At 42.4% G+C, this 13,038-nt stretch overlaps 1 protein-coding gene across 1 annotated transcript; it reads left to right on the top strand.

Moving 5' to 3' along the window:
• Window positions 1-321: 321 nt before the first annotated feature.
• Window positions 322-12,511, top strand: LOC109778917 (protein VACUOLELESS1). The gene is made up of 15 exons (XM_020337503.4): window positions 322-1,364; window positions 1,512-1,802; window positions 6,906-7,045; window positions 8,799-8,904; window positions 8,998-9,090; window positions 9,261-9,350; window positions 9,424-9,537; window positions 9,957-10,079; window positions 10,280-10,353; window positions 10,436-10,490; window positions 10,751-10,932; window positions 11,071-11,200; window positions 11,277-11,379; window positions 11,537-11,634; window positions 12,162-12,511. Exons 1-15 carry the CDS (start codon window positions 504-506, stop codon window positions 12,315-12,317), a joined length of 2,616 nt encoding a protein of 871 aa, XP_020193092.1. The 5' UTR covers window positions 322-503; the 3' UTR covers window positions 12,318-12,511.
• The last annotated feature ends 527 nt before the right edge of the window (window positions 12,512-13,038 follow it).

The following is a 13,038-nucleotide window of genomic DNA, read 5'->3' on the forward strand; positions in this document are numbered from 1 at the left end:
CGGGTATTCTTAAATACAAAGGATATGTTGTGTTATGTCTCTGAGTATTATTTCTCCTAAATGACCATTTTTCAAACTTGATTGTTTCACTGGTCTTCAACTTATATTGGAACCTGACCCGTATAAACGTCGTTTAACGTTTGACACTACTGAATGTATTATAAACATTGAATGGTTTGACTTATAGTAACTTAGATCAGATTTTTTAGATAACAAACTGTTTGACTGAATATAAAAAAGAACATGTTTGAAGTTTTTTCTGAAATAAGTTTAAGAGGTCAGCGAATCAGTTATAAATAAATTCGAGAAAAAGGACGACCCAGGAGAGACAAACAATACAACGAGCCGAGGGAACGAAGAGGATCAAGCAAAGCTGCCTGACCTGTCCTCAGATGTCAGCGGCCAATCCGTCCTAAACTCGGTTCCCCGGACAGTTCAGCCCCAACCCCCTTCCATCCCCGGCTCGTGCGCGATCCGGCCGCGCTCCGACCTCGCCGCGGGCGATGTCCTCCTCCGTCTCCGTCGCGGCGGAGTGGGACCTCCTCTCCGACCGTTTCTACCGCCGCATCACCATCTACTCCCCCCTCCCCTGGTCCTCCCCGGCCACCACCACCGCCTCCTCCTCCGGCGGCGGCAGCTCCGGGGTCGGCCGCCTCGACCTCTCGACCCACATCGTCGCCGCCGCCCCCTTCGGCGGCCCGATTGCCGCCGTCCGCGACGACTCAAAGATCGTGCAGCTCCACTCCGAGCCCTCGCGCCGTCGCCTCCTCCTCTTCTCCTCATCCGGCCACCCACTCGCCTCCTCCCCTTGGACGCCCCACCTCCCCCGCCTCCACTCGCTCGCCTTCTCCAGCTCCCTCAACCTCCTCGCCCTCCTCTCCGATGGTTCCCTCCTCCGTTTCCGCCTCCCCGATCTGAATCCCATTACTAGCTCCAGCCCCGTGCCCCTGCTGCCGCCTGCCTCAGGCGGCGTCGCGGACGCTGTTTTCTGGGGAGGCGGCGTGGCTATCCTCACCGAGGACAACCGCGTCGTCGTCACCACCGACATCGAGGTCGACGACCCGCACCCGCGGGAGCTCGCCGACCCGGGCGTTGCCGAGGACGAGCAAGTGCTGTGTATGGCCGTGGTGGAGCCACAGTTCGTCATGTCCGGCAGTCCAGAGGTTCTGCTTGCAGTTGGCGATCGGGTAGTGGCAGTTGACGAGGATGGCGTGCAGGTGCTCGGAGAGGCCCTGGAGATTGGACCCGTGCAGAAAATGGCGGTGTCACCAAACGGAAAGCTGCTTGCAGCGTTTGCACATGATGGGCGCTTGCTCGTAATCCCCACGGATTTTTCCAGGATCATATTCGAGTACGAGTGTGATGTAAGTATTGGATTTGCTGGGCTGTTTGTCTGTAATCTGTATATCCAATTATGTGCTAACATTGGTGCATTCGATCATTATCTAGGCATGAATTGGCAGGAGTTATCTTTTGCACAATTATTCACTAGTATTTTTGTAATCTTGTAGTCTGCATTACCACCGGATCAAATTGCTTGGTGTGGGTTGGACAGTGTGCTCCTTTACTGGTCTGAAGTGCTTTTGATGGTTGGACCCAATGGAGATCCAGTGCAGTACAATTATGATGAACCTGTAATGCTCATTCCAGAGTGTGATGGTGTAAGAATCCTCACAAATTCAAGTATGGAATTTCTACACCGAGTTCCAGATTCTACTACATTAATTTTTGGCATTGGAAGCATGTCTCCAGCAGCATTACTGTATGATGCTAGAGATCACTACGACAAACAAAGTGCCAAGGTAATGTTTAATTCCTTTTCTTATGTAGATAATGTGCGACTCTAATGGTATAGCACGTCTGTCTTTTACTACTGCCATCCACTTGTTGCTAGCTTAATGTTTACATGTAGCATATAGTCACTTGAGATGATGTGCACCTTGATTCGCACCGAGATAATTACCCAAGAGATAGAAATAGAAGAGATAATTATTTCCTCTTGCTTGGCTGTACTAAGATACTGGAATCCTTCAATGGGGTAAACTAGACTAGACTTAACATGGTTGGAGTCCAATTACAACTAGGTATCCAAGTAATCCCCAAAGGCCCAACCACTTAACTAAATCTGACCCGAGCTCTCCTAGTTCCCATAAAGTACCCCTAGTGTTTTACTCTTCCTGGACTCTCCTCCTTTCCGACTTGTCGGTAGACTGGATTCATGTCACAACATGGACTTTAACAAATGCTACCATGCTAAGGTAAATACCAATAAGTCTAGTCTAGGTATAGTTAGAAATTTTGGCAGAATTCCCCTTTTCTTTTAATAAAGACATAGACAACAAGCAAATAAGAATATATCCATCCAACGGGACAACAAGCAAATAAGAGTAATCCGTCCACACGGGTATAACGTTCAACATGACTCCATATGAACCAACTCTGGAGGTAATTAACATATGACAAGTCTCGACACTATAGAATAAGCATCTAATAACTTATAGTGGGCATAATTAAGCAACTTGATTTGTATTAAGTCTGCATATATGTGATGGTAGTGTGTGTCCAAGCATGTCAAGGTGCTGCTCCCAGTCCCATGCATGCCGGCATGCTGCTATCGCCTGTTACCTGAAAGCCAAATAAAAGACAAGAGTGAATAAAATCTAAAATACTCAGCAAGTACAGATTTGAGCCATACAAACAATAAACAATGTGACAATAAACTCACAGTCAACTCGTTCAAATAGAGCCTTATCAAATAGAAGCATTTCTTTGGATGAGCATTAGGATCATTCACACTATTTCTTCACCAAGAACACTGGACTAGTCCAACGTTTACGAGTCGACGAGTCGATGAGTCGTTCGAAGGTTGAGACTCATAGACTAATCATGACTAGTCTAGACTACTGCTGGACTAGTCGACATGGTACTGTAGTTCACAACTGCAGTAATCAATTACCAAAACCTAGTATTAATATGTAATATATACTATAGAAAGTGCATTGGAGCGTCAATTTGTCCTGCAGATTAGGCCAATAAGCATATTTCCATGTTGGGTCCTTCCTCCTAGTTGGCTTCTTGCAGGATCCTTCGATGGATCATGTTGCTCATTGGCCTGAGCTGCAGCTGCTGAAACAATACTTGAGATATTTCCGGCGTAGACATTGCACTTCAGACCTAAGGATCTTGAAACTAAAGCAAACAAAACGAAATAAGGAAGAGGGTAGGGGGTAAAAATCGAATTAAAGAAGGGAAGAAGAGAAGGGAGAAATTACTTTGCTAGTATGCTTTCTTGCTTACTGCAACCTGAGGGACGAGCGGATCCAGTAGCCAGAAGGCAGCAGAGGGAGGGAGGCCGTAGGGGCAGATCTAGGGAGAGCAGAAGCAGTGGAGGGAGAGGGCCAGAGCAGAGGAGTGCAAATCCATGGAGAGCAGAAGCAATGGAGGGAAAGGGGCAGGGTGGCTGGCTCACTTATCCCCTCCCAATCCCTAAAAAAATTGAGTCGAACGACTCAAGGTGCACGACTAGTCTACGACTAGTCTACGACTAGTCCTTCGACTCCTCGACTCGGCGAACTAGTCTACACAAGATTTCTAGTCGACACCCAGAATGCGACTCATAGACTAGTCTAGCGACTAGTCTCGACTAGTCCCTCGACTCGTAATCAATGGACTAGTCACAAAGTAACTTACTCACTGACATTAGGTCATTAGAAAATTAGCTATGTTTGATTTACTCACTGAGATGGCTTTGTATAGAAGTTCCGAATACTCAAAATATGTGGGACCACTAGTAGATGCCCGTGCTACGCTACGTAATCAAAAAATCAAGGTGGAAACTAGTTTAATCAAACTATAGTTCAATTTATTTACTTTAATACTTTCATTTATTAATCGGCTATGGAACAAAGAATATAGCTAAAATTATTGCAAAGGGAATTAGGACAAGGATGATATCGACGTTACGCAATTCCAAGCGAGCACGAGGATGATATCGTCGGCCCTACAAAAGGTGACAATGGGTCTCCGATCCCTGTTTACCCATGGGAAAATCACCTAGCGTATGACGTGAATGGGATAATTAGTGTTTCCGCAGGAAGACTAATGAGAAAGAAGTAATCCACATTGAGTGAGACAGGTGCATGAATATTCTTCAGTTCCCATCCCTGTGCCCCATTTTCCATGATAATCCTTCTGTTTTTTTCCTTGAGAGAAACCTATGTTTTGTTCTCTGGAAAGAGAGGAACTTGATTTTTTGTGTTCTTTTAGGAAAAAATTAGTGAGAAGAGAACCTACTTAAGCTAAGGTAGCCTACCTGTGCAAAACGAACTGACCTATTCACTCTTTTATGCTGGTCCATTTACCCTTAGTTTACATAGGTAACTCCACGTCGTCTCCCACTCTCCCTTACATAAACAGATGCCACCCGTAAACATCTGCTACCAGCACTTTGCATCTCACGCTGCAACGCAACAGTGCCGCTGTTCGCTCTTCTCCTCTGACCTTCTCTTCTGCGCCTTGCTGTTTGCTGGTCCCTAGATGTTGTTGCTTCTCGACTGCTGGGGCTGTTGTCTGTTGGCACTGGATACTGCTATCTGTGCAGCCTGCCGGGGCAGGTCAGGGGTCCCTGCAGGGTCCCTGGGCAAGGAAAAATGGCACAGACATCAGTGACCGGGCGGATGACAGGTTACTTTTGCTTCACCAGGAAATGGGAGAAAGAGCAATTCCAGCTGGGGATGTCCCGCATGCGGTCTCCAGGGGTGCCATCCAGCGGACGCGTTCATGCGTCTTCATGAGATTCCAGAGACGGCAAGCGAGCACGGTGGTCTCGAGCTGCACTGCCAGACTTGAAGCATGGTAACAAGGAATTAAAATTTTAACCCAGGTTAGCAGAGATTGTACATGAGAAGAAGCATTGGAGACACAGGAGGCGAGATGACTCGGGATGGGATCCCTTGCTGCTGTTGTGCATGCAGATTTGTGTGATCCCACTTTTGCCAGGGCTGACGGGTGGAAGATTGTAAAGGGCAAACGGACGACCTCCAACTCGAATCATTATAAGTATATAGGAAAGAAAAGATATGCACAATACTACTGAATTAGAACCATTAACTCCAAAATCACTAACAATGGGCAGCCATACAAAGATGGGGATCATGATACACTTGTGCTAAACCTGACGACAACTGAAAGATTTACCTTCAGTACCAGAAGTCAAAAACCTCCCAAACCTGTAGAGCGAACCACAATTAAGAAATGATACCAAAAGAAACACAAGAACTAATAACACTGTACGACAAATCCCTCGAAATGCAACTTCCTGTCTCAAATAAACCTTGCCTATCCTCTGCTTTTTCGCTGTTATTTTCATATCTTCTAATCCACCTGTCCAAAAACAGCAAACAATACCAATTGGACATTTACCGAGAATCTCCTACACCTTTCGTGTTGTGACCAAAATTTAATTCTGAGTCCATCAACGATCAAAGCTTGATTAACGGAGAACGGCACCTATTAAAATTGCTGGAACACATGCATGCAAACCTGGATTCTTGGATGAACATGTGTGAGTATGCCCTGGCCAATCTAGATTCTTGAAAAAACACATGCATGTATGGCTCCTGCTGCTGCATGAACTGTATGTATTTGCTGTAATTCCCGTACATGTTCTGTTATGTCATTTGTGTTGCTGCCGCTGGCCCTTATATGCACAAATTAGGTTGGCTGGATTGTGTTCCAATGCTGAGTTCTGGAATATATGTCCACAAGTTGTGAAATGTTACCTATGTAACTAACATGGTGATAAGTTGTGGACTCTTTTGGGAGGAATTAGCATTGGTCTTGGAAAGAGATAGGGCCACAATTCGAATACTCTTGGTTGCGGAATGATGTCATGTCGATAATATTGCCAGGTTTGTGTCGGCATTGTTTTCCTGATTGGTCCAAGCTGAATTTGGTTAATGAAGTAGTGGTCCTCATGCTATCCTGATTGCATAGCAGTATTAGATAAGTCCAGACCATGTCATCTTGCTATTGAAACAAGGAAGTCCAGAAGAGTATCAGGGACTCTTGCGACGGAAGGGGACAAGCTCCGTCAGCAAGGAGGGTGACTATTCACCCTCACATTACCATTTGCTCTCCAACCCCAGCTCCAGACCATCTTTTTCTGGGTTCCGCCTCCCCCGCAGCCCCGCAAGTTAAACCATAGTAGGTGCATGGTCCATGTGGGGTTTACTCAGTGCACCCCTCAAATTTTGAGTTCTGCCACAAAAATGGGAACTGAAGGATATGCTTTTTTTGGTCGTGGTGCCTACCTCAATACTACCTCATTCCAATGCAGATGTTTTTCTAATTAGCTGGTTTGGTTGGAATACTTGTCATTTGTTTTTTCTTTGAGGGAACACTTTCCATCAGATACTCCTAGTAATTTCTTATTCAGTTATTGGTGATGGTGCTGCTACAGTGATGCCTATTCAATTAACAGGGGAAAATCACACCAAAACTAAGACTTCAATTTCGTCCTTGTTCTATGTGTTGGGAGCTGTAGCTACAAGTAATTTTAATATAGGGAGTCCTAAAGAACATAAACAATTTATTTTTGACCATCCTACCTGTCATTGTTCCTGTGCAATCTTACACATACATGGTAAGGTATCATATATTGGTCCCTGTTTATTTCACACTTTATTGGCATTTACTGAGAGTCAACATAATCGTCATTTTTATTGGAGTGCACTTTATGGCATTCAACATGTGCGACTTGTGAATTATATCTGCGCTGTTTGATATCTAAATATTATAGAAATATTGTCAACCATTTTGGAAATTGTTCTTATGTCATCTCATAAATAGGTCCCCTTTCCCTTGAAAACCAAAGATGGGACATTAACGAAGATCTATACTCGCAGGCTTATGATAACTATCAGCTAATATCATCTTCCTTGCCCGAGGCGATTGAAGCATGTATTGATGCTGCTGGATATGAATTCGATGTTTCACGCCAACATACATTACTGAGAGCTGCGACTTATGGTCTAGCTTTCTGCAGGTTATTTTTTGACTGTCTTTGGGATGCTGTTTTTACATATTTGTTTTTCCTTATTGCAAGCAGTCACATAAAGGACAGACCCAGTGCTAGAAGCTCCCACACCAGGTAGGGTCTGGGGAAGGATTATACCAGCCACACCTTAGCCCTGCACAGTGCAATGCAGAGAGGCCACGTCAAACCCAAGACCTCTTGGCACAAGTGGGGAGTAATTTACCACTGTGCCAGCCCTGTCCTTACTGTTGTGGAACCAGTACATATTAGTTATCACTTACTAATGCCAAGCTGAATCCATATGAACACTATATAGCCTCCATAGGTACAACTTAATGTAAAATTAACATATACCCTCTCCATTTCATATTATAGGCCTAAAAGGCGTTTCGCTCTTGTCATGGAGATTAAGATGCATCAAGAGTAGTAAAAAGACTCCACTCACCCTCACATAAGAGCTTTGCATTAAGATTAATGTACTTCTAATATAATTCTTCCCCAGACCCCACCTGGTGTGGGAGCTTCTAGCACTGGGTCTGTCCTTTAATATGAGCATGCTAGCTGTGCGTGCAGTTCAATTGATTTCTTGGTGAAAAACCATTGTCGACCACTGCATGCATCTGCCAACTTTAATTCTATTGAGCTTTTCTTGGAGCCTTTACATCATGCGTGATGAGTGAAGAGAAGAAGGCAATGGAGTGCAGAAAAGAGAAATAAGAGTTAATGTCACATTGGTGGTGGTTGTGCGCCCTGTAAAACAAAATATCATGCTCAAATTCATACACCTAGTAAAATGAAAAGGCGAGCCTTTAATAAAGTATACCAGTATCTTGTGTTTATGTGAATAAAGTATATGTACCTTGTAAAATGCAGTAATGCACCTCTAATATAAGCCCTTAATCCCTTAGTGTATTTTTTGGAAGATATTCCCCTGTGAGCTCAGATGTATAATTCCCTAGTTTTCTTTCAGTGCCTCCATAGTATTTATGATATCATTAACTCCAGTAAATTCTTCTTTACATTGCTGTGGCACTGCTGCATACAGATGAGCCATCCAACTATATGTGCATGAATGTTGGATTGCTTAGGGAACTAATTTGACTAGCATCGTTAACACTTCCGATTCTAATTTATAAACCATGGAAAATGCCCTGGGTAGGAGAGCTTAACAGAGGTGGTGATGCTCAATGATTTTTCTTATCTACTCCCTCCGTTCCAAAATAGATGACTCAACTTTGTACTAACTTTAGTACAAAGTTGAGTCATCTATTTTGGAACGGAGGGAGTACTTCCCATCGTTCTAGGCAAAGAATGCATGTGTTCGCTGATTTGAGGGTAGTTTCTTTTCCACTATAGTAAAACCTTCTCAGCCTGGTGGAGCTTAAGGTCTTCTATTGTTAAAAAGTTAGGCTAAGTATTTTGCTTATCGCATCACGTCCTTACATTTCTGAACTTCCTGGATTTATCGACCACCTTTGATAATCCTTGCAACCAGGAGGTCGTAATAGTGTATGACATATGTTTTAACTTGGACGGTAGTATATGATGTGCTGCTGCTACTGTCACACCTCATGCATCTTGCAAGATTGGGATGTTATAGCTCTCTAGTTCTGTCATACAAAAATTAGACCATCTTATTAAATTACCACCAATGATCATTACTTTATTTGTAACACTTTTTTAGCCACTAGTATTTATTTTTAGAGAATAATTTATTGCTGATATTTTGAACTTGGTATTGATACCCAGTTGGCTTTGGCAGTCGATTTCCACACGGACGCTTTCAAGAAATGTGCAAAATTTTACGCGTTCTAAATGCTGTTCGTGACCCTGAGATTGGAATGCCGCTTACCGTGAAGCAGTACAAAGTTTGTATCGCTTTCAGATTCCGTATTGGACATTTCCTTTATCTTTGTTAGCTTATATATTCTATGGGTCTGTTTGCCTTTTGTGTTCCTTAGCTGCTTACTGCAACTGTGCTCATTGGACGTCTAATTAATGCTAATCAGCATCTTTTGGCACTTCGCATCTCTGAGTACCTTAACCTAAATCCGGTAAGCACCTTTTTCTTCTCCTTCGCCTTTTTCTGTTGTGATTTTTGCTCTGGTATAGATAAGTACTGTGTTGACTGTTACATAATATTGTTCTTAATAACTCACCAAATGCACAATGAAAATCCGTTGGTAATTAATACCAGTTCCATTTGCACTTGCATCTTTTATAGGAGGTTGTGATTATGCATTGGGCATGTGAGAAGATAACAGCCTCAGCTGCAATTCCAGATGTAGTTCTTCTTGAAGGTTTGCTTGACAAGGTTTGTGTTTCTTGTAGTCAGACTTGATAATTGATGATGTTAACTGTCAATACTTATGCAATCGCAATTGCAGCTCAGGTTATGCAAAGGCATATCGTATGCTGCAGTGGCAGCTCATGCAGATAACAGTGGCCGGCGAAAGTTGGCTGCCATGCTCGTTGACCATGAGTCCCAGTCTTCGAAGCAGGCAAGTTTTCTTTTGGCTTAAAGATATGTTTTTTTTTCTGGCTTGCGAGTAAGGTGGACACATATAACTTACTAAGGTAGCAATCAGGCCTTTCAGCACTTTTTTGGCTTTGGATATTTAGGTAACAGCTTTGATGGTTCATGTAACATGTTTTCGTTATCTTCATATGTTTGCACCATCCTTCTTCTCTTCCTAAATATGAGAATATACTTCCAAATTGGAGTATGCCATATAGGTGGGACAGGAGTAAGGATCTTTCGAATTATGACACATCATACTTTTCAATGTATATGCAAGACTGTATTAGAAATAGGAGAAATTTGTAATTAACTATGTACGAACTAGCAACAAGAGAAAGAAAGAAATGAATAAACAATAGTATATGCCATCCTCTCATTTTTTAAATTTTAATTGTGTAGATTCCTTTGTTGCTAAGCATCGATGAACAAGACAAAGCATTACAGAAGTCAATTGACAGCGGTGATACTGATCTTGTGTACCTTGTGCTTTTCCATATCTGGCAGAAGATATCTGTAGAAAAGGTAAATTAAATCTCCCTCACTTCCTAATTACGTCCAGATAAGTCACTGCTGCTGAGAATCAATATGAGCCAACTATGAGCATGCTGTAGTTATGGGTGTGCCACCTTTGATCTTCTAACTTGTTTTTGGGAACTGGGATGAAAATGGCTTCCATTCATCAAGTTCTTGTTGATGTTCGTTGACATTATTTTATTTTACAGAGTGCTCCTTTGGATTTTTTTGGTGTAATCAACGCAAGGCCTTTGGCTAGAGATTTGTTCATAGCATATGCAAGGTGATGCACTTGTCATGTTTCTGGTTCTTCTTTTAAATGTGTAGCTGTGTTGAACATTGTTCCATGTCTCTATTATGCACAGACACTCTAAGCATGAAGCTTTGAAGGACTTCTTTCTATCAACAGGGAGACTCCAAGTAGGTTGCATATGTGATAACCTGTTACTGTCCATTATTCTAATGTGTCATAAATACTGTTTTCCGTACTATTCAGTGAATAACTTTTTAAATAAGCACAGTGAGATATTTTTGCTTCCCGTGAACTAAGCAATCAGCTCATATATTAGCTGTTGGAAACGTGGAATACATGGCAAATTTAACATGCTAGTATCTCCTAGCATGACTTATTATTTTGCGTTGCAAATCTGCTTCCCTAAACAATTGAGAGCAATCTGCAGGATGCTGGCTTCCTTTTGTTGAAGGAGTCGAGAGAATTAGAGAGGAATCCAATGGCAAGCAAGGGGTCTCCTCTCCATGGTCCACAAGTGAGGCTCGTTGAGCAGGCCCACAGGCTTTTTGCTGAGACCAAAGAACATCTTTTTGAATCCAAATCTGCTGAAGAGCATGCCAAATTGCTAAGGTATGAGATTATTTATCAGACTACCCTGCGATTTGAGGACACTATCGCCTCATTGTTTGGACGAAGTTACACAATTTGGTTGTTAGCATCATGCAATATCCACAAATGAATTATTTCCTGATTCTTTATCTTATTCAGGGTGCAGCATCAACTAGAAGTTTCCACGAAGCAAGCAATATTTGTTGGTTCTAGTGTCAGTGATACAATAAAAACTTGTATTGTAATGGGAAATGAGCGAGCTGCAGTCAAAGTGAAATCAGAGTTCAAGGTATTGTGAATGTCTTAAAAGGTAGTGCTAATGAATATTGTAATTTTCGACTTTCTAATGCCCTTGTGCTGCTTAGGTTCCTGATAAAAGGTGGTACTGGTTGAAGTCGTGTGCTTTAGCAACAGTTGGTAATTGGGATGCTTTGGAAACATTCTCGAGAGAGAAGAGGCCACCAGGAGGTAGGTTTACCTATCTGACTTGGATTTTCATGAGAAGTAAAGTTGTACCAAAGAAATATCAAGTTCATGTTTCTTCCATGCAAATTATAATTTCCATCATAACAATATTATGTGTTTTTAATATGTTATTATCCTCTTTTTTTTTTTTTACTTGCAGGCTATAAACCATTTGTGGAAGCATGCATTGATGCCGGTCAAAAAACTGAAGCTCTCAAATATATTCCAAAATTAACAGATCCTGGTGAAAGATCTGAGGTATGATTATGTATAGCCAAAATTTACGGGTCATCTAACAAATGAGGGAGCATATAGTAAGCTTTTTGCATAGCAGAAGCTGTTGTTGCCCTTTTCAGTTACTTTTATTTTGGTTCATCCAGCTTGGCAGATCAATGTTTTAGGTACTGGTACGCATTAGGGTAGATACAGCTTGTTGAGGACTCTTGTGTGAAATTTGATGGAATAGATCAATTGGAACATGGGTAAAACAAATAGAAAGTTTAATACTGTATCAACCCTGGTTTACATGATTGGCCGGTAGATGATCTCCTTGGTAGTTTGTTTTAGAGCAATAGCATGGCCATTTTAATTTGAGCATTACATCAGCATAAAATATCTGAGACGACAGTCTACTGAACCTTGAACAGTTCAGGTTTAAATATTCAAGGAAATAGAGGGAAACAATAAATTTACTGTGCATTGTCACTTCTATATATATATATATATATATCCTTTTTGCCTATGCAAATGCACATCTAATGATCTTGGTCATGGTTCTTCTACAGGCATATGCGCGTCTCAATATGACCGAGGAAGCTAAAAAGGCAGCATCAGAGGCTAACAATGGCGACGAGCTATTTGGTCGCCTAAAGAGTACTCTGGCGCAGAATACTCTTATCGACACACTACGGGATCGACTATCGTTCCAAGGAACGTACTGAGAATGTGCAAGCATAGGTCGCAATGCCTTCTGTTTGTGTTAACTTTTTCGTTTTGTATGAATCTCCACTGTGAATACCCCATCTGTAGAAACTGAGGATTTCCAGCGCGATGGAAAATGTGTAGAGGAGGGAACGCTGGACAAATAGGTGGTTTTGAAATGTAAATGTGGAATATAAACATGTGGTTTCATCGATCTCGCGGACCATGGAGTATATTTTAATCCAAATTCGTAAGTGGAACTATCCAAGCTGATTTCAGATGGCTCAGAGATTGGAAACGATCCGTATCAGGCGACTGATGTAGGGGAAAGAATCGATCTCCTCAACATGTTTATTGCCACCTTCCCACAAACATGTTTAGCTCCTCCACTTCCTGTGGTTTCTCCCCCGAAGCATACTCCCAACCACCATGATACCTCGTTCAGATAGAAGTCTTATCGCAGTCAACGGGCCCTAGGTCACCAGATCTACCTCCGATGGAACTCCGGCTAGCCGGATTTGTGGCCAGCGAGCCTGAATAGACAGGTAACGCCTCCATTGTTGTACGTCGAGAGGTTGGTGGAAATCGATAATTTTTATGTTGAAAGGTCCACGGAAACATGAATTCATGAAGCGGAAGCGGAAACAGGAAGTTTCTCGGGGAAACTGAAATGAGATGTTGCTTAAACGATATTTTCATAGTTGCATTGCACGTGCAGATTTTTCATCTATTCTTTGGGTG

The sequence above is a fragment of the Aegilops tauschii genome, chromosome 3 (genome assembly GCF_002575655.3).
Source record: "Aegilops tauschii subsp. strangulata cultivar AL8/78 chromosome 3, Aet v6.0, whole genome shotgun sequence".
In the NCBI taxonomy this organism is placed as follows: domain Eukaryota; kingdom Viridiplantae; phylum Streptophyta; class Magnoliopsida; order Poales; family Poaceae; genus Aegilops; species Aegilops tauschii.